This window comes from Lolium perenne, chromosome 1, assembly GCF_019359855.2.
Source record: "Lolium perenne isolate Kyuss_39 chromosome 1, Kyuss_2.0, whole genome shotgun sequence".
Classification (NCBI taxonomy): Eukaryota; Viridiplantae; Streptophyta; class Magnoliopsida; order Poales; family Poaceae; genus Lolium; species Lolium perenne.
In genome coordinates this window covers 193,233,544-193,252,895 of record NC_067244.2, presented here as the reverse complement: position 1 = coordinate 193,252,895, position 19,352 = coordinate 193,233,544, and the positions used below count along the sequence as shown (strand labels likewise).

The window sequence follows — 19,352 nt, the reverse complement described above, 5'->3', positions numbered from 1 at the left end:
GAGGACACGTGCAATTGTTGACGCGTAGACGCGGGTCGCGGTGGAGAAGTCGAGACGTGCAATCGTGGACGCGTGTCGCGTTACAGAAGTCCAAGACGTGCAGAGGTGCAACTGTGGACGCGTAGGACACAGGTCGCATTAACCACCCCTCGCCTTTATAGACGCCTCCTCGCACTATCTCTGTCACTCTCACTCGCTCACGCAACGCCAACTCTCTCACGTCCCATCATCTTCTCCAAAGCAAAAAACCCTCTCCCTCTCCCTCTTCCTCTTCCGGCGAGATGGACAAGGAGAATGACAATCCCATCGTCGACGTAGGCTCGAAGCGCGACGCCTCCCTCTTCGACGCCATCCCCTCAACGGCCGTCGCCTCCGCCGCCGGTGCATCGGAGGCTGCTGCCACCGGTGGCGGTCAGATCCCGGCGGGATGTGACCCCTATGAGTCGGTGTCGTACGTCCCGCCCCCGAACCCCTACGACACCTCCCTGGAGGACCCATGGAACGAGGTAACTACGGTTTGCTTCCTTTTTTGTTCCCCATTCCTTTTTGAACCCTATTTTTGCTGGTGTAGATGGATCTGTAGATGGATGAGTATTGGGCTAATATTTGCGCCGATTTTATTCCATTTTGTTTTGATCACTTCTTGATTTCGTTTAAGATTTGGGGTTCGGCCGTTCGGTTAATTTATGCAAGTAATAATTGGATCTCAATCAGTTAATTTATGCAAGTAATCATGGGATCTCAATCAGTTATTTTATGCACTAATCAAAAGATATCAACCGTTTAATTTTGCAAATAATCTGGAATATGTTCAAGTTCAGATCTGAAATGTGTTCAAGTTCAGATCTTTGCGTATGATGAATCGTTGGGCATAAATTTTTACAGGGAGGGTTCAGCGAACCATTGCTGTGTACAAATCTGTTGTGCATGAGCTTTGGTTCGCTAACACCTTCTCTGTAGATATATAATCATGCCCACTCTAACTGAGGCTGACTCCGTTTTTCCTAACTTTGTTATCATGCACGTTAGTCATCGTTGCAACTTATTCACTCATAGTTTCTGTTTGATATGGATCAGCTGTCTGGCAGCGACGTCGGCAGCGACGAAGAGGAGGAGGACGTCAAGACTCGCCAGGTGTTGTGGAGGCTGCAGGTCGGCCAGTACATCTCCTACTTCGCCAAGGATGTCTACAGGTGCCCCTTCTGCACTAGGAGACTCAGCGGCACGGACTACAACTGCGTCGTCACGCATGCCGAGAACATCGCCAACACCTTCCCGAAGGTCGGCACGACGGTGAACGTCCACTCCTTCCGCGCCAAGCACAGGGCGCTCGGCATGCACCTCCACAGCTTGCAGCGGGTGGAGATCTCCGCCGGGCGCATGCCTCCGCTCAAGCCCAAGGCTCCCAAGGGGAGCAGGAGCAACAAGTGGAGGCAGAGTCAGATGGGGTGGCGGAGTCCTGGACGTGTGCTGCTGCTGCCTCCTATTTTGTTGTTAGCTAGGGATCCCTTGTTATTATGTTGTTAGTATGATCGTGCTGTGAAGAACCTCGAACCTGTTACTATGTTTGGCTGCTGTATGCAGCTTATTATCTAGGGAGGAATCCCTATTATCTATCCCTATTCTACTATATGACCGTGTGAATTTATCATACATTCCCTGTAGATTTGCTTCTAGATTTAACTACATACATATGGACCAGATGGAGTACTAGATTGGGCTCCCTACTAGATTTGCTGCCATATTGGGCAAACAACGAGGGCCAAAAGGCACAAATAATAATTGAAGAAAGACAGAAATACAAGCTTTTCTAGATTTGATACTAATTAGGTGAAAAAAGGCAGAGAGAAGGAGGCGGAAAAGGTACTCTTAAATGGGAAAATGCCAATTTGTGCCGAGAGAGACAAAACCCAGCTCCTGCTCACGTGCAACCAAACGCTATCCCGTCCTGTCCCACGCGGTCCATTTCTACCAGCCCCACGCGACGCGGGCCCACACGACGCGGCCCCACACGTCAGCACGGAATAGTCAACTAAACGGGAATCCTGCCGTCTGAGCTGCTTCTGCGCGTTTCAAACAAGGACTTGGGGAAAACTGAGGAAAAACTAAGGAGCTGGGAAAAACTGAGCACAACTAAGGACCCGAGGGCACAGAAATAGAAATCCCTACAATTTAATTCTTTAACTTATTTTTTAATAAACTTTAAAACATCAAATTTCTTAATAAAAATAATTTTAATAATTAAATAAAGGAATTATTCTTAAGTAATAAAATAAGGAAAATTTAGGAAACTCTTAAAATAATTTATAAACCAAAATTATATTTTCTTAATTAGAAAATTTAAAATAATAAGAGGAAATTACTAAAAGATTTTCTTTATTAACTAAAGTAATTATGTTTTTTTAGAAAAGCCATAAATAGTAATTACTAATTCTTTTGAAAATGCGTATACTTTAAATAAAGTAAAATTATTATAGCAACTCAAATTTAAGAATTTGAACAACAATCATCACATAAGGGGGTAATATCACCAAATCCACTAAAGCATGCACCATTCAGATCTTTAACCATTGACCTTACAGGACAATGATGATACTTTCAGAACCCGAGTTCCCGGGTCAGTTCAAACATCCAACTGCACTACCTTGCAGTATCCAAGCAAGATCATCGCTTGCTCATGTCATTTGAGTTTTTTTTATCAAATTTCTTGCAAAGTACTATTCGTATCACTCATGCATTAGAAAGCAAAGTATTAATTTTCCAATTATGAATATGACTATATGGTGGGCAATGGAACCATGGTATCAGTATGGTGGAGCTTCTATTGCAACTGAGTTTATATCCACATATGATTAAGAATAAATATATTCTAGTGGTTCTTGCGCCATAATAACCGTGTTAACCATAAGGTCTGGAGCAGGACGAAGAAGTCAGTTGTACGTTTTTCCTCCCGCATATGAAGAGATGCACTATACAGGAGGCTGGTGGCATCTTGCGGGACCACTGGTAGGGGGCCCCAAATTGTTGTACTATGATCTACGATGGGTTGTAAAGTGTGATCGAGGGTCATGTGGCGAGGGGAACATTACTTAGACATGTTTGTACCAAAATCAACCTACTACCAATAGAAACCAAGTTCCCTTTCTAAGAAGGATATGTATTCTCAACTTTATCTTCCAAATCTCTCCAATCACTATTAACAAGTTTTTTTGTAATGCATCTGGACTCCAAGGTTCCTAAAAGGGAAACTCCCACTTTTGCAAGCAAGGATACTAGCATACTTTTCATGTTTACTAATAACATCTCCAAAGAAATTAATTTAACTTTGATGAGAATTGGTTTTTAAATTAGTTAGCTGCTAAAAAATGCAAATCATAAATTTGAGATTTCTAGCTCCCTCTAAATCATCCTCTAGCAATAAAATCGTGCCATAGACAAACCAATTATCCAGCAAATCACTAGTCAAACCTCTAATCTAAACATTTTGTTGTGCTCTTTGTACTAGAAAGGGCAAGACACATCAGCCGCGACATTAAAGAGTAAGGGAGAAAAGGGATTACCCTATCATAGCTTTTTTTTAGTTTTATAAGTAAGGTCTTAATCTATCATTAACCATAACACACACACTACCGCCTTGAACAACATCTCTATCCCATTTAATGAACTATGTTGGAAAACCTTTCATATGCAACACCGGAAAGATAAACTCTCAGTTAATCTTATCATACGCTTTCTCGAAACCAATTATAAACAAATTTCAGATTGTTTGTTTCTATGGACATGGTGCATTGTCTCATGTAGTAAGACCACATTATAAAAAGTAAAACAGACTTTAATAAGACGAAGATTGCACAATATAAATAAATTTATCAACTACCAAGATTTTCAGATACCGTTTCATAGTTTTTTGTAAACGAACTTGTGCACCTTATCAACATCCACCTCTTACCCTCTAATACTTCATCTCTTCCAACATTTTTACAAGTTTAATAGAATCGTTTTTTAGGGTGAGAATCGTTTTTGTGTGTGTGTGTGTCAAAGCATGGCCAAATGATTACAAATCTCTCGGGCACAGTGGGCGGCCCATCATACCTCGCCTACAAACCCCACCACCATGGATAGGAAAGCCCACGACCTAACAGCCTGTTCTAATTTTCTCCAGAAGGCCCATCAAAATCTCTTCTTCCCCGTCTCTCTCCCCTCCCCTGCTCTCTAACCCAAAACCCTAGCAACCACCCCGCCTCCAAACCCTAGCACGCATGGGGGGCTCGCGGCGCAAGTTCAAGCGCTCCCGCACCAAGGTACGCGTCGGGTTGCCGCGCAAGAAGCCGCGCGAGTTCAAGCCGGCCTTCGACCTGCCCGAGGCGCTCGCCGCCGCCGCCGCCGGCGGCCATGCGCCGAGCTGGGACGCGGAAGGCACCGTGGTGAAGAACTACGCCGCCTTCGGGGTGGTGTCCAACCCCAACCTGCTCGGCGCTCACTCCCGCGGTACGGCGCGCCTCGTCCAGAGCGAGGACCTGCAGAACCCCAAACTCGAAGAAATTCGCGCCGCCACCGTCGAGTTCGGGCACATCGACAACGGAAGCGAAGACGAGTGCGATGGTCAGTCTCCACTCCCCTCCCTTCGCCTCACCTGATAGCTTGGGTCGGCTCACTAGCTAGCGGATTCATCGTCTATGTCCAGTTTCCTTGGGGGGGTTATTTTTTGCCCTCATTTACTTCACACTTCTACAAAATTCCACTTTCCTTGGGTTATGTGGCTAATTTGGTTATATTGATAGGAACTTTAGGGGGGTGTCGTATTAATTTTAAGTTTTGGTAAATGCCCGAACTTAAGGGAGGGGGGACGGGGTGAAGATAATTGGAATGGCACAGTGGGATTCGTCAACCAAGTGGCGGTGGTTTTAGCTCTTGTTGTTTTTCGTTTACGTTTGGGCATATACAGATAACAAGCCACGAGATTTGTTTTCCTTTGTGCTGTGAATGATTCGTTCACCTGCCAGACCAATGAAATGGTCAAGATGTGAACTAAGACTGGGCAGCACATTCTCATATAGGTATTGGAATGACACAGTGCGATTTGTCAAAAAAGTGGCGGTGGATTAGCTCTTGTTTTTCTTCGTTTATGTTTGGTCATATACAGATGACAAGCTACAAAAATTGATTTCCTTTGTGCTGTGAATGATACGTTCACCTGCCACAACAATGAAATGGTCAAGGTGTGAACTTATACTGGGCAACACATTCTGACATGTGTTTTGTTTGAGATGTTTATTTGCTGTATGATCTTTCTTTCACACTTGACACGGCCCAGCAAGCTTTGATAGATGGTAGATAAATTAATGGTCATGCCGGGCCAACATTTGTCAATACAATCCTTCATTTTTTCAAACCCAAGCAAATGCTACTTAATAAAGTGGCATAATATTCAAATTTGATGGTAACTGAACCATGTCCCCATAGATTATTGTGTTTAGTGGTTTGATTAGAGTATTTTGGATTGTGTCATGCCTGTTTATGAGATTTATGCTTGAGTGTGGGTGTCTTGTGGGGTAATGCATATAGAAAGATGCTACTATTAGTGCAGGAAGTCGAGCAGACAGTTCAAATACTGGTTCTGTAGTTCACCAGGCAATGGAAGTTGAGTAATCCCAGGAGTTGGCGTCCATTCAACTTAGCACTGGAGTCCATGATTGAGGAGACAACAGAGCTGTAATCAGCAAGTTTGAAGTCCTAGTTCCTTAGCTTGTTCAGAGTAGTGGTACTCTACTTAGTAAAGAGTACTATATAAAAATAGCAGACATTGTAAAATTTCTGTTTTCTTATCTCATTCGTGCTACCCAAATCGTCCCTCTTGGCATCATTACACCTAAACCACGGGTGCAGAAGCTGGTGAAGGTTAGGTGCTGAGGCACTGACCTCTCAGAACATCCAGTTACACTCAGCTTGCTATCTCAAGGGTGTATTAGCATGATGCAAAGCTTCAGAAAATAATTAGCATTATTTTGAAAGAAGAAGTGTTGTCCGATGGGGATAGCAAGATAATTACTGTCAAGAAACACAAAATAACATTTGGCAAATGGCTCACCATTTCTCAAATATCACAGTCCGCTTAGGATACTGGAAATGCACAACCGCTTAAAATTCAAGTTCAATTTTTTATTGTTTCCAAATTCAGTATTTGGAAGACATCTTTGGTTGGTTTTTGAGCGGTAATCTGTGAAATACAAGCAATGGGCATCGAAATTTTTCTGTTGAAATGGTTTTGCTATATCCAAGTACCATTAAATATCTGTTTGGCTGCATATTGCTGTATTTTTCTGTAAGTTGTCCTCATCGATTAAAATACATTTGTTATGATGCTATGCTTGTTACATATTTGGATGCTATGCTTGTTACATATTTGGATGCTATGCTTGTGTATGATCTCATGGGATTGTTACTATGCAATACAGATCTAAAATCTGCACTTGGGAAGAAAAGGAGGGATGGCAAATCTGCGCCTTTGGAGCCTTTGACTAAAGTTCAACGTATTTGTATTGGCAGATTAATAGAGAAGTATGGTGATAACTACAAGGTATAACAGAAAATTTAGATGTGTTATTTGTCTTAATTTGTTGTTGCTAAATATATATATTCTGAAAATGTAGACTAAGACAAGCATCATGTTTGCAGGCCATGTTCATGGATACCAAGCTGAACGCGATGCAGCACTCAGTAGGTACATTGAAGAAGCTCTGCGAAAGATACCATGTTTGTGGCAAGAGTTTCCTCTATCCTTTGTAGTGTCGAATATCTAGATTTCACTTGAATATGTATCTTGTTTCTCCCTGCGGGGGCATGAAATTTTTGCAAACAATGTAACCATCTGATGACTTCAATATAAGAATGAGTGTTTCCTCGAGTAAAATTATGGAAGGCGCAACTAGTTGGAATTGATCTATGATTCCAGCATAATCAGTTCCTGTGCTACTCTGCCCAGCTACTTGAAGCAAATTCTTTCGGAACTATTTCAAGTCGCATATAAATAAGCGGAGACATGGAGATCCAAGAGGTGAAGCAAGCTTTCTGAACTCTGATAATTTGCATATAAACTAGTTTTCTGTAGGCAAATTTTGCCACAGAATGGTATTGTTTCTTAGAGCTGGATGTAGAGTCCCAACTGATAACTTACCTGAATTAAATAGATTAAAATTTAATCGGCTCAAAGACTGTTAGAAATACAGCATGTTTAAGTTGTGCTGATTTGCTGTCTTCTGAAAGAGAATATAAATAGCAGCCCTGTGATATGAATTATGAATAATAGAACTCTCCTTTCAGAAAAAGGAAAACGCTAAAGATGAGTCCATACTTGAAGGCTTCCAAATGGCAGACTAATCCAAAACTTCATTCATGAATCATGGGGAGACATCTTTTTTTTTGAACAGAGGAAGGTCCCGAAGGACCTAGAGACACCGCTTTATTATCATCGGTGACCTTGAAAGAAAACACAATTACAACCAGGTCCTCAGAAACTTCAAAAGGACCCTAGATCTAGAAAGAGGAACACAATCTGGCCCTTCTCCACCGCGCAGACGAAGCCTCGAAGCACAGCCATCTTCTCCGACACCGAGGACGAGACCACTTGGGTCAGAGTTGATGTTGAACGCTGCGCCGAAGCTGAGGATGGGCCTCCGAAATGGCGCTCTGGCCTGGAGGTTGAAGATGAGTTGACAAAGGCCAACTCGGAGCAGCCGCCCTTCGGCTATGAAGATCGGCGGAATAGCGGCCTTGGGCCGACGATGCGCCGCCGATGATGAGCTCCCAGATGCAGTGTCAAAAGTCTTCTTGCCCGTCCTCCTTCCTCCACCATGGAGACCCTGAGAAGAGCAGAAAGACCATGCCAAATCCCTGAACCAGAGCCTTATTGATATCGGAGATGCCTGCGGTGCCTCCCATCCTCGCCTCCGTCTCCAACCATAGGAACACCACGAGGACGAAGAACACCGCCCTAGGTCGCCGGAGTCGGCTCCAAATCTCCGACAAAGCACTCCAGGCAACGGGCATAGGCCCAAAACACAGGGAAGCAACCCTAACTACTCCTACAGCTGTACAGGGTGGGGACCCTCGCCCTACTCGCCGCCGGCCACCGTCGGGGAGGAGAGGGGAGGGGCCGACCGGCCCTAGATCTGGGGACTCAAGGGAGGAGGTCATGGGGAGACATCTTAGAAATGTTGCTTCAAAAGAAGGCACAAAACCTGATTCTGTTGAAATTAGATCGTACGCTCAAACAGGGTCACCATTGATTCCCATCTGAACAAGCATTTTTAACAAATTCAGTAACCCAGTATATGAAACTCTTGGCTTTCAGCTGAACAAGCATTTTTAACAAATTAGGCTGAAACGCCCTGTTCATCTTCAGAGGATGCTGAAAAGTGCAGAGCAAAAACATAATTAAGCTGGAATAGCAGAAAAACATTTTCAGCAGAGAAATCTACCCAATGGGATAAACCAAACCATATGCTGAGATCAGAAAAATGGGCATTGGTGTTTAAGAACATTTTGAGGAGCCCGAGCAGGTTCCATGAGTTACGTCAGCAGAAATCACATCGAACTAGACTCGAGCATACAAACGACATTATCATCAGATTCAGTGAAAACAATTCCACCAAATGTAGTGGCGAAATCGTGGTAACAGGACTCACTGAAGCTGAAACCCAAAGCTATTTTGAATACTAGGAACATTGAACGGTAGAAGTTACAACTACAAGCATGTTTCAATTTTGTGTCTTCACTGATAAACCGGGTCATGTAAAGAAAATGATAAACTAGGTCATAGCACAAATACCTTTGGAAAGATTCAGAATACAAAATGTAACTGCAAGGTGGCGCTAAGTGTAAAATTTGAAGTAGAGAAATCAGTGGTCAGATTAGTATTTCGTTTCTATATCTGATGTGTATCTTATACGTAATTATACTATCTTTTAGTCTTGTACAAACTTGGTAAAGATTGAAGATATCATTATGTAAGCTTACTGGAATGCAGGAGGATAACCAATTAACCATCACCCGGAAACATGGTCACTTATGTACAAAATTGGAGGGATATTGATTACCAGGACCAGTCGTGTGTATAAGAAAACTCACTTCCTACAATACCTTTTGCTCAGCCTAATCCAAACTTACATTGATGGATGGATGCCTTTGAAATCTCCCCTTGGGTAGTTGAAATGAGCTCATGTGTTGAGACAGATCACTATTATCTTATATTGAAACAGTTGTGCAATTTTTTTGTCGAACTGAATCAGATTTAGTTCTGAAGAGAATTTGGTCCAAGAAGGAAACGTCAACAAATTTAAGTAGAAGATAATTTCGCCTCACTTTTAATACACAGTCTGGTAAACTGAAGCACTACATCTGGATCTGAGCAGAGCAATGCCTAAAAGAGAACTGCCCATTGTTATAATAGCGATTGCCATGAAAGTCTAACAAATCTAAACCAGAGAAAAAACAGTGCTCAGTTAGTGTTCTGTTTCTATGTCTGCTCTGTATATGATACATCATTCTGTCCATTTAGTCAGGGACAACTTACATAGGAATTTATGTTACAATAACATAACATTTCCCCTTATACACCTTTCTATCTTTTCGCTAAGATCAATCGTAGTATTTCTCTAAAAATTTAGTCACTTCAAGTTACTAGAATACAGAAGTATAACCATCGGCCGAAAATCTACTAAACTGAAGGGCAATAGATTACCAGGACCAGTCGTGTATATAAGAAAACTCGGGTCCTACTCCTACAGATCTCATTCTCATCTGCCAAGCCTAATCAAAATTTACATCGATGGGTACTTAGCTTTGACATCTTCTCTTCAGAAAGAAGAGTAGATTTATCAGCAAAAACAATTGCGTAATTTTTCTATCAGACTGAATTAGAGTATACTACACAATTCTAGGAGCATTTTAGTACAAAAGGGGAACTTCAGCAAATTTAAGTAGAAGAGAATTAAAGTGCAGCTTAAGAATGTGGTCTGGTAACTGAAGCATCTGGCAATAAGGTTTCAAACTAGAGTTTGCGTCCTACGTATTTTGCTTGCCTATCAAGATCTGAACAGAGCACTGACCAGGAGGAAACTGCATGTTGTTTTCCATTGCCATGCTGAAAAGTGCAAAGCCAGGTCAATAATTAAGTTGAAATCCCAGCAATTTTGAAAGGGTTTTCATCAGCGAAATCTACCAATTGGGATAAACCAAACCATATGGTGAGATCAGAAAAATGGACATTGGTTATTAAGAACATCTTGAGGAGCCCAACCAGATGCATGAGTTACAGAACAGCAGCAGAGAACCCGCCGAACTAGATTGGAGCATACAAACTGCATAATCAGATTCAGTGAAAACATTTTTCAGAAACTGAGACTAGCAGAAACTGAGACCCAAAGAGATCTTGATAACATTTTTCAGAAGGTAGTGTGATGAACAGAACCATTGGGTGAAATAACAAAGCAAAAAAAACCAGGCACAGATGTCTCAACAACAGATTTCCCATTGATATGATGGTAACGAGATGGTTACATCAGAGACACAACACAACATAACACAGCACATACTTTGAATCATACTACGACATACGACAGGCTAACACGGTAAGAAACTAGCACATCCCTACACCTCCAGATCTGACTGACACTAGGAAAGCAAACGAGCACGAGGCCCTCTTTCTATGCCCTCTCGCCCCTGATGCGGCGCGCGAGCTGGATGTCCTTGGGCATGATGGTGACGCGCTTGGCGTGGATGGCGCAGAGGTTGGTGTCCTCAAACAACCCCACCAGGTACGCCTCGGCGGCCTCCTGCAGCGCCGACACGGCGGATGACTGGAACCTGAGGTCGGTCTTGAAGTCCTGCGCGATCTCGCGCACGAGGCGCTGGAAGGGCAGCTTGCGGATGAGCAGCTCCGTGCTCTTCTGGTACTTGCGGATCTCGCGCAGCGCCACGGTGCCGGGCCTGAAGCGGTGCGGCTTCTTCACGCCGCCGGTGGCCGGCGCCGACTTGCGCGCCGCCTTCGTCGCCAGCTGCTTCCTCGGCGCCTTGCCGCCGGTCGACTTGCGGGCCGTCTGCTTCGTGCGGGCCATCGGGGTTCGGGGATGGTGGCGTCGCCGGCGGAGGGAGGATGTGGGTGAGGATTGGGATTTGGAGTGAGGAAGAAGAGGGGAGCGGGGCGGCGTTTTAAAGAGCGGTGGCGGTGCGGGTGGGCGCGGAAATTTTTTGGATTTTGGCGCTGTGTTTTTGGAGGAGCATAGGTGAGTTTGGTGCGTTGGATTCGCGAGCAGTGGACGGTGGAGATTTTGTTTCGGGTGAGGCACGCGGATCGTGGGAGCGATCCGTGGCGGGGGCGTTCCTTCGTTCTGATTGGTTGGCTGCGTGTGGCCAGCTAAGGCCTCCTCTTTCTTTATTAGCATATCACAAACAACATCTTCCAGGTTCCGGCCACCACAAGTATAGCTGCAAGCCTACAAACTTCCCACCAGGAGATTAGAAGCACTCTGTCAGGACAAGATGTGTACCAGTTTCACCACACTCTACATTGGAGATGCACATCTGCATACACACAAATCGATGTCAACAAGTGATTCTGCGAGATAAGCAAAACTAACGTGGAACAAAGAGCAACAGAGCTACAGGGAAGGAGATTGGCAGCTGCGCTGTCCGGCAAAATCTACGATAACCCCCCCAGTTGGTGCGCCTTCTATCATCAATTTCCCCGTTCAAGAGCCAAACATTAGGGGCATATCTTACCGGGCAGACCGGCTAACGAGTTGTACAAAATGATTATCTATATGCAGGTGTGGAAGCTAGTAGCTAGGAGCCAGGACCGCGTAATGGTGGAGGAGGCGATTGCCCAGATTCGTTCTCTTCATGCGACTACCAGGGACCAAGACTAGGCTGTCTCCCCTGGGTCATGTATCTCCGGGGTGCTTTGTAGCGAGGTGTTGGGGCAAGGCCAACAATTGGTTTGCTCTCATTCCTCCTCTGAATGACAACGAACATTATTGCATCAATGCACAGCGGTGCTCCATGACAGTAGACAGACTCTCCCCAGTTAACTGCGTTATCAAACAGACTGGGAGGACCAGCTATATAAAAATTTACATTGCTACAAAGAACTTCAGAGAAGATATCTTTGTCTCAGCTCTAGACCAACAAAATGTAAAAAAGGCAAAAACACCGGCGAATATCAACTCTAGGCAGAAATTGGTAACTAGTGGTAGCAGAAATGCATCATTGTTTTCTGAATCTCAGCTTCATAAAAGCATATTCATCAATAATTCAGTTATTACAACCAAGGAGCTGATAAAACGTTGCCAAAATTTACCAAACTTCTTGGGACGAAGATTATGCTCTAAATTTTTTCAGAAAATCATGCTGACGAAAAATTGACGCAGAGACAGATATAAGAACTGCCAAAGTTAACCAGTAATTTTCTAGTGCTTCTATATTGGTAATGGCTAACTGTGCATACAAACTTCTTGTAACTAAACAATGATGCCATTAAGTAAACTAGAACACTAGAACTTCATTCTGCTTAGACCATACTGTCCGGCAACAAATGGACAGCAAGACTCGCACAATTTCAGAGTAATATGCTCAGCGATACTATTAAGTAACTAGAACAGTAGAACTTTATCCTGCTTACACAATACCGTCCGGCAACAAATGGACAGCAACACTCGCACAATTTCAAACAGAGTAACATGCTTATGCATTACAACAGACTGCTCCAGATAGGTCAACAGCAACTGATTGCAAGTGGATAAGCAATGTAGTTCAGACATATAGTCAGTTCTAATATCAAAACAAGAGCAAGACACCCCAAGGCGGTTGATCTTACTACTCCTCAACACGCTAAGCAACAATGGTTCTCACTGACAACAGGCAACTGAGCCTACAATTGGACAGAGTTCTGAATCTAATGAAGATACAGGAGAACCACGGATCTAAAAATATATATAATACCACAAGGCACAAACACATAACAGAGATTAATGCAATGCCTAGTATCATTGCAAACAGGAGAATCACAAAGCTCAGAATTGTCACAATAATTCAGTAATTAGTACTAGCAGAAATGCTTCCTTATGGTTTGAAACTCAGTTTACCAAAATCATATCCATTCATAAAACAGTTCATACAACCAATACAACCCATTGGCATCTTCAGCAACACTCGTCCAGCATTAGTGCTCCTCCTACTACTTGCAGATAACCAGAGACAACCAGTAGTCACAGGCTCACAGCAGCCAACTACGCTTACCGCCAGACTACAAGCAACAAATTCTTACATCTTACAATAAAATTTGCCAAAAGCATGTTCATCAATAACTCAGTTCTCACAACCAACGAGCCAACAAAAGGTTGGCAAATGTCCGGGCTACAATTTGCAGAACCTCATTATGCTCTACTATTTTCAGAAAAACAGGCTGACGAAAAATTGTCACAGAGATAGATATAAGAACTGTCGCAGTTAACTGCTATTCTTCTAGTGCTTATATATTTGTAATGGCTAACTGTGCACACAAACTTCTTGTAACTAAACAGCGATGCCATTAAGTAAACAAGAACAGTAGAACTTCATCGTGCTTAGACAATACCATCTGGCAACAAATGGACAGCAACACTACACAATTTCAGAGTACCATGCTTATGTATAACACAAGCTGCTTTCAACTGATTGCAAGTGGATAAGTAATGGTAACTAGTCCAGACAGAGTAGTTGGTTATACTATCAAAACAAGAACAAGATACCCCAAGGCGAACCATTGGGTTGATCTTATTACTCCTCAACATGCTAACCATGCTCACTGACAGCAAGTACTTGAGCCTACAATTGGACAGAGTTCTGAATCTAATGGACACAGGAGAAGCACGAATCTAAAATTATAAAAACCACCAGGCACAAACACATAGCAGACACTAGTACAAGACCTAGTAACTTTGTACACTGGACAATACCGAATCTGAAAATTGTCACAAAAGTATGCAACTAGGTACTGCCAGAAATGCTTCCTTAAGATTTGAACCTTGGTTTAACAAGATCATATCCATCAATAAATCAGATATTACAACCAAGACAGGCCATTGGCATCTCCAGCACACTCATACAGCACTAGTGCTACTACTAGTAGTTGCAGATAATCAGAGGCGACAACAACTAGAGTCACAACAGCCAACAACGTTTACCACCAGACACAAGTTGCAATTCAGCTTGCCAAAAGCATGTTCATTACTAATTCAGTTCTCACAACCAACCAGCCAACAAAACATTGGCAAATTCAGACATTCCCATCCAACATTAGCACTACTACTTGCAGATAACAAGAGACAGACAACCACTAGAGTCACGGCAGGGCAACTACAATTACTACTAGATACAGGCAGGCAACGAGATCTAAGAGGAGGTGAACTTGGTGACGGCCTTGGTGCCCTCAGAGACGGCGTGCTTGGCGAGCTCGCCAGGGAGGACGAGGCGGACGGAGGTCTGGATCTCCCTGGAGGTGATGGTGGGCTTCTTGTTGTAGCGGGCGAGCTTGGCGGCCTCGCCGGCCAACTTTTCGAAGATGTCGTTGATGAAGGAGTTCATGATGGACATGGCCTTGGAGGAGATGCCGATGTCGGGGTGGACCTGCTTGAGCACCTTGAAGATGTAGATCTTGTAGGTCTCGACGCTCTTCTTGCCCTTCTTGCGGCCCCTCTTCTCGCCGCCCTCCTTGGCGGCGGTCTTGCCCGCCGGGAGGCTCTTCCCGGCCTTGGGCTTCTTCGCGGCAGGCGCCTTCGCCGCCGGCTCCGCCGCGGGCTCCTCCTCGACGGGCTTCTTGGCCGCCGGCTTCTTCTCGGCCTTGGGCGCCATCGCTGCTTCGAGGTCGGGAGGGGAAAGTGGGGATTTCGCTGGTGGCTTGTGTGTACTGGAAAGTGGGATGCGATGTGGGGAGAAGATGACGGAGGTGTTGTTTTTATAGAGAGGGAGAGGTGGGCTCTGATTGGTGGAACGCCCGGTGTCACGGATCGCCGAGATGGAGAAACAGGATGCGCCAGGCGCTTCTGGTGTGGACGGCCGAGATGTGTTTAGGCGCGGATCGCTGGCGTTGCAAAAAAAGCTGGGCGGGAACAGGAAGGCTGGTGGGTTTCGGAGCGCGGGACGGCGAGAATGGTTTTCGATTTCGCGGTTCTACCGGCGGCTTCGAAAGGATCAACTAGTGTGCATTGCACATGCACGTTTTCACAGCTTATGCAACACAATCAGAACCGAAATCATTTCAATTTATGCAACAGATTTTGTAAATGAATACGATAAGAAAGTTAGAGCATCTCCATCGACGTCCCCAAATAGTCGCCCTAGCACTGTCGTATGGGGCGCGCCGGCACACCATCCTCCATTTGGGGAGCTGCTCCCACACCGGTGCGCCCCATACAACAGCCCCACTAGATGATTTGAATTTCAAAAATCAAAAAAAAGCATACAAATTCAAATAAGTTTACGAATTTAAAATTTGAGCCAACACACGACCACCAAATTCGAATAGGTTTTTGAATATGAAGTTTGGGCCAACATACGACCATAAAATCACCGTCAGCTTCCAAGCCAGCTGATCAGATGAATGAGGTCACAAGCAGCTCAACCTCGACAACTTCCTCATCAGCGGCGAGCCCCGGCGGCAGCTCCGTCCCTGCAACAGGATCCACGGTCGTTGGGGGAGGCATGAACGTCGTCGGTGTCGGCGGAGAGATGAACATGGAGGGTGACGGTGGAGACATGAACGTGGAGGGTGCCGGGGGAGACGCCGATGCAGCTCGCGCCGCCATCACCTCTTGGCCGATGCGTTCGTGGTACATCTCGTGCCACGCCCGCTCCAACGGGTCCATCTTCTCCATGTCGACCATCAAGATCTTGGATTCTTGAGACATCTTGGCCAACGAAAGTTGTGTCGCTTCATTGGTGGCATTCATGGCAGCGGCGTGAGCTTCCATCTTCGCCGCCTCCACCTTCTCCCTCTCCAACTCGATCTTCATGTCTTGCTTGTCGAGGATTACCTTCCACACGACAACGGTCCTATCCGCCGCTTCCTTGTTCTCCACCAAGAATGAGGTGATCATCTTCTCAAGGGAGGCATCCATGGCAGCCAATACCGGCGCCGCATTCCTCTCGGCATGGCCTTCTTGTTGCCAATGGGGCACCCGGTGGAGGCGTCGGTGATACGTCTCCGACGTATCGATAATTTCTTATGTTCCATGCCACATTATTGATGATATCTACATGTTTTATGCATACTTTATGTTATATTTATGCGTTTTCCGGAACTAACCTATTGACGAGATGCCGAAGGGCCAGTTGCTCTTTTCTGCCGTTTTTGGTTTCAGAAATCCTAGTAAGGAAATATTCTCGGAATCGGACGAAATCAACGCCCAGCATCTTAGAATCACATGAAGCTTCCAGAACACCCGAGAAAGGCCAAAGGGGGGCCACTGGGCCACCAGACGCCAGGGTGGCGCGGCCCAGGCCTTGGCCGCGCCCCCTAGTGTGTCACCGCCTCGTCGCCCTTCCGACTCCGCCTCTTCGCCTATTTAAAGGTCTCTGACCTAAAACATCGATACGGAAAAGCCACGGTACGAGAAACCATTCAGAGCCGCCGCCATCGCGAAACCAAGATCTGGGGGACAGGAGTCTCTGTTCCGGCACGCCGCCGGGACGGGGAAGTGCCCCCGGAAGGCTCCTCCATCGACACCACCGCTATCTTCATCAACGTTGTTGTCTCCCATGAGGAGGGAGTAGTTCTCCATCGAGGCTAAGGGCTGTACCGGTAGCTATGTGGTTAATCTCTCTCCCTATGTACTTCAATACAATAATCTCATGAGCTGCCTTACATGATTGAGATTCATATGATGATGCGTGTAATCTAGATGTCATTATGCTAGTCAAGTGGATTTTACTTATGTGATCTCCGGAGACTCCTTGTCCCACGTGTGTAAAGGTGACAGTGTGTGCACCGTGTGGATCTCTTAGGCTATATTTCACAGAATACTTATTCACTGTTATGAAGAGCATAGTGAAGTGCTTATTTATATCCCTTTATGATTGCAATGTGTTTTGTATCACAATTTATCTGTGTGCTACTCTAGTGATGTTATTAAAGTAGTTTATTCCTCCTACACGGTGTAATGGTGACAGTGTGTGCATCGTGTAGTACTTGGCGTAGATTATGATTGTAATCTCTTGTAGATTATGAAGTTAATTATTGCTATGATAGTATTGATGTGATCTATGCCTCCTTTCGTAGCGTGAAGGTGACAGTGTGCATGCTATGTTAGTACTTGGTTTGGTTATGTTGATCTGTCATGCACTCTAAGGTTATTTAAACATGAATATCGAATATTGTGGAGCTTGTTAACTCCGGCATTGAGGGTTCGTGTAATCCTACACAGTTAGTGGTGTTCATCCTCCAACAAGAGAGTGTAGAGTCTAGCATCTATTTATTTATTCTGTTATGTGATCAATGTTGAGAGTGTCCACTAGTGAAAGTATGATCCCTAGGCCTTATTTCCAATACTGTTATCGCTGCTTGTTTACTGTTCTACTGCATTTGTATTGTCCGCAATATTACCACCATTTCCTCCCTCGTCAACTACACGTCAGCAAGCACTTTTCTGGCGCCGTTACTACTGCTCATACTTATTCATACCACCTGTATTTCACTATCTCTTCGCCGAACTAGTGCACCTATTAGGTGTGTTGGGGACACAAGAGACTTCTTGCTTTGTGGTTGCAGGGTTGCATGAGAGGGATATCTTTGACCTCTTCCTCCCTGAGTTCGATAAACCTTGGGTGATCCACTTAAGGGAAACTTGCTGCTGTTCTACAAACCTCTGCTCTTGGAGGCCCAACACTGTCTACAAGAATAGAAGTACCCGTAGACATCAAGCACTTTTCTGGCGCCGTTGCCGGGGAAGAAAGGTAAAAGGTACTCACACTCCGGATCTCGGCAACTAAGCTATTTTCCGCCGTTGTAAGTACTCGAAGCTATTTCCTTTAGATCCTGCAATTGCATCTTTTTGTTTCTTGTTTACACCAGTTAGGCATAATGAAAAACAACAAAAATATGAGAGATCTTTATGAACTTTATCTTGAATTAGGACATGATGTGTTTGAAGAGAGAATTAAAAAACCCATGGAACTTTATATGCATGCTAATGGGAATGTTATTAATATGAATGCTTTGAACACTATTGTTGCTAATGCTATGGAAAATTCTAAGCTTGGGGAAGCTGGCTTTGATGAGCATGCTATTTTTAGTCCCCCAAGCATTGAGGAGGAAATTTTCTTTGATGATACTTTGCCTCCTATTTATGATGATTATAATGATAGTGATCTTTTGGTGCCGCCTATTATGGAGGATAAATTTGATTATGATTACAATATGCCTCCTATATTTGATGATGAGAATAATAATGATAGCTACTTTGTTGAATTTGCTCCCACTACAACTAATAAAATTGATTATGCTTATGTGGAGAGTAATAATTTTATGCATGAGACTCATGATAAGAATGCTTTATGTGATAGTTATATTGTTGAGTTTGCTCATGATACTACTGGATATTATTATGAGAGAGGAAAATATGGTTGTAGAAATTTTCATGTTACTAAAACACCTCTCTATGTGCTGAAATTTTTGAAGCTACACTTGTTCTATCTTCCTATGCTTGTTACTTTGCTCTTCATGAACTTGTTTATTTACAAGATTCCTTTTCATAGGAAGCATGTTAGGCTTAAAGTTGTTTTGAATTTGCCTCTTGATGCTCTCTTTTTGCTTCAAATACTATTTCTTGCGAGTGCATCATTTAAACTGTCGAGCCCATCTTAATGGCTATAAAGAAAGAACTTCTTGGGAGATAACCCATGTGTTTATTTTGCTACAGTACTTTTGTTTTATATTTGTGTCTTGGAAGTTGTTACTACTGTAGCAACCTCTCCTTATCTTAGTTTTGTTGCATTGTTGTGCCAAGTAAAGTCTTTGATAGCAAGGTTGATACTAGATTTGGATTACTGCGCAGAAACAGATTTCTGTCTGTCACGAATTTAGGCTGAATTCTCTGTAGGTAACTCACAAAATTATGACAATTTACGTGAGTGATCCTCAGATATGTACGCAACTTTCATTCAATTTGATCATTTTCATTTGAGCAAGTCTGGTGCCTCTTAGAAATTCGTCTTTACGGGTTGTTCTGTTTTGACAGATTCTGCCTTTTATTTCGCATTGCCTCTTTTGCTATGTGGGATGGATTTCTTTGTTCCATTAACTTCCAGTAGCTTTGGGCAAT

General features: G+C 44.1%; 3 protein-coding genes across 3 annotated transcripts; 1 reads left to right on the top strand and 2 right to left on the bottom strand.

Moving 5' to 3' along the window:
- Window positions 1–4,181: 4,181 nt before the first annotated feature.
- LOC127317154 (uncharacterized) lies at window positions 4,182–6,910 on the top strand. Its single transcript, XM_051347678.2, has 3 exons — window positions 4,182–4,602; window positions 6,456–6,577; window positions 6,676–6,910. Exons 1-3 carry the CDS (start codon window positions 4,260–4,262, stop codon window positions 6,784–6,786), a joined length of 576 nt encoding a protein of 191 aa, XP_051203638.1. The 5' UTR covers window positions 4,182–4,259; the 3' UTR covers window positions 6,787–6,910.
- Window positions 6,911–10,510: 3,600 nt separating this feature from the next.
- Window positions 10,511–11,189, bottom strand: LOC127317144 (histone H3.2). Its single transcript, XM_051347666.2, has one exon. The coding sequence runs from the start codon at window positions 11,112–11,114 to the stop codon at window positions 10,704–10,706; it is 411 nt and encodes a 136-aa protein (XP_051203626.1). The 5' UTR covers window positions 11,115–11,189; the 3' UTR covers window positions 10,511–10,703.
- Window positions 11,190–14,238: 3,049 nt separating this feature from the next.
- On the bottom strand, window positions 14,239–14,972 carry LOC127317133 (histone H2B.1). Its single transcript, XM_051347657.2, has one exon. It carries the CDS (start codon window positions 14,884–14,886, stop codon window positions 14,428–14,430), a length of 459 nt encoding a protein of 152 aa, XP_051203617.1. The 5' UTR covers window positions 14,887–14,972; the 3' UTR covers window positions 14,239–14,427.
- Between the last annotated feature and the right edge of the window lie 4,380 nt (window positions 14,973–19,352).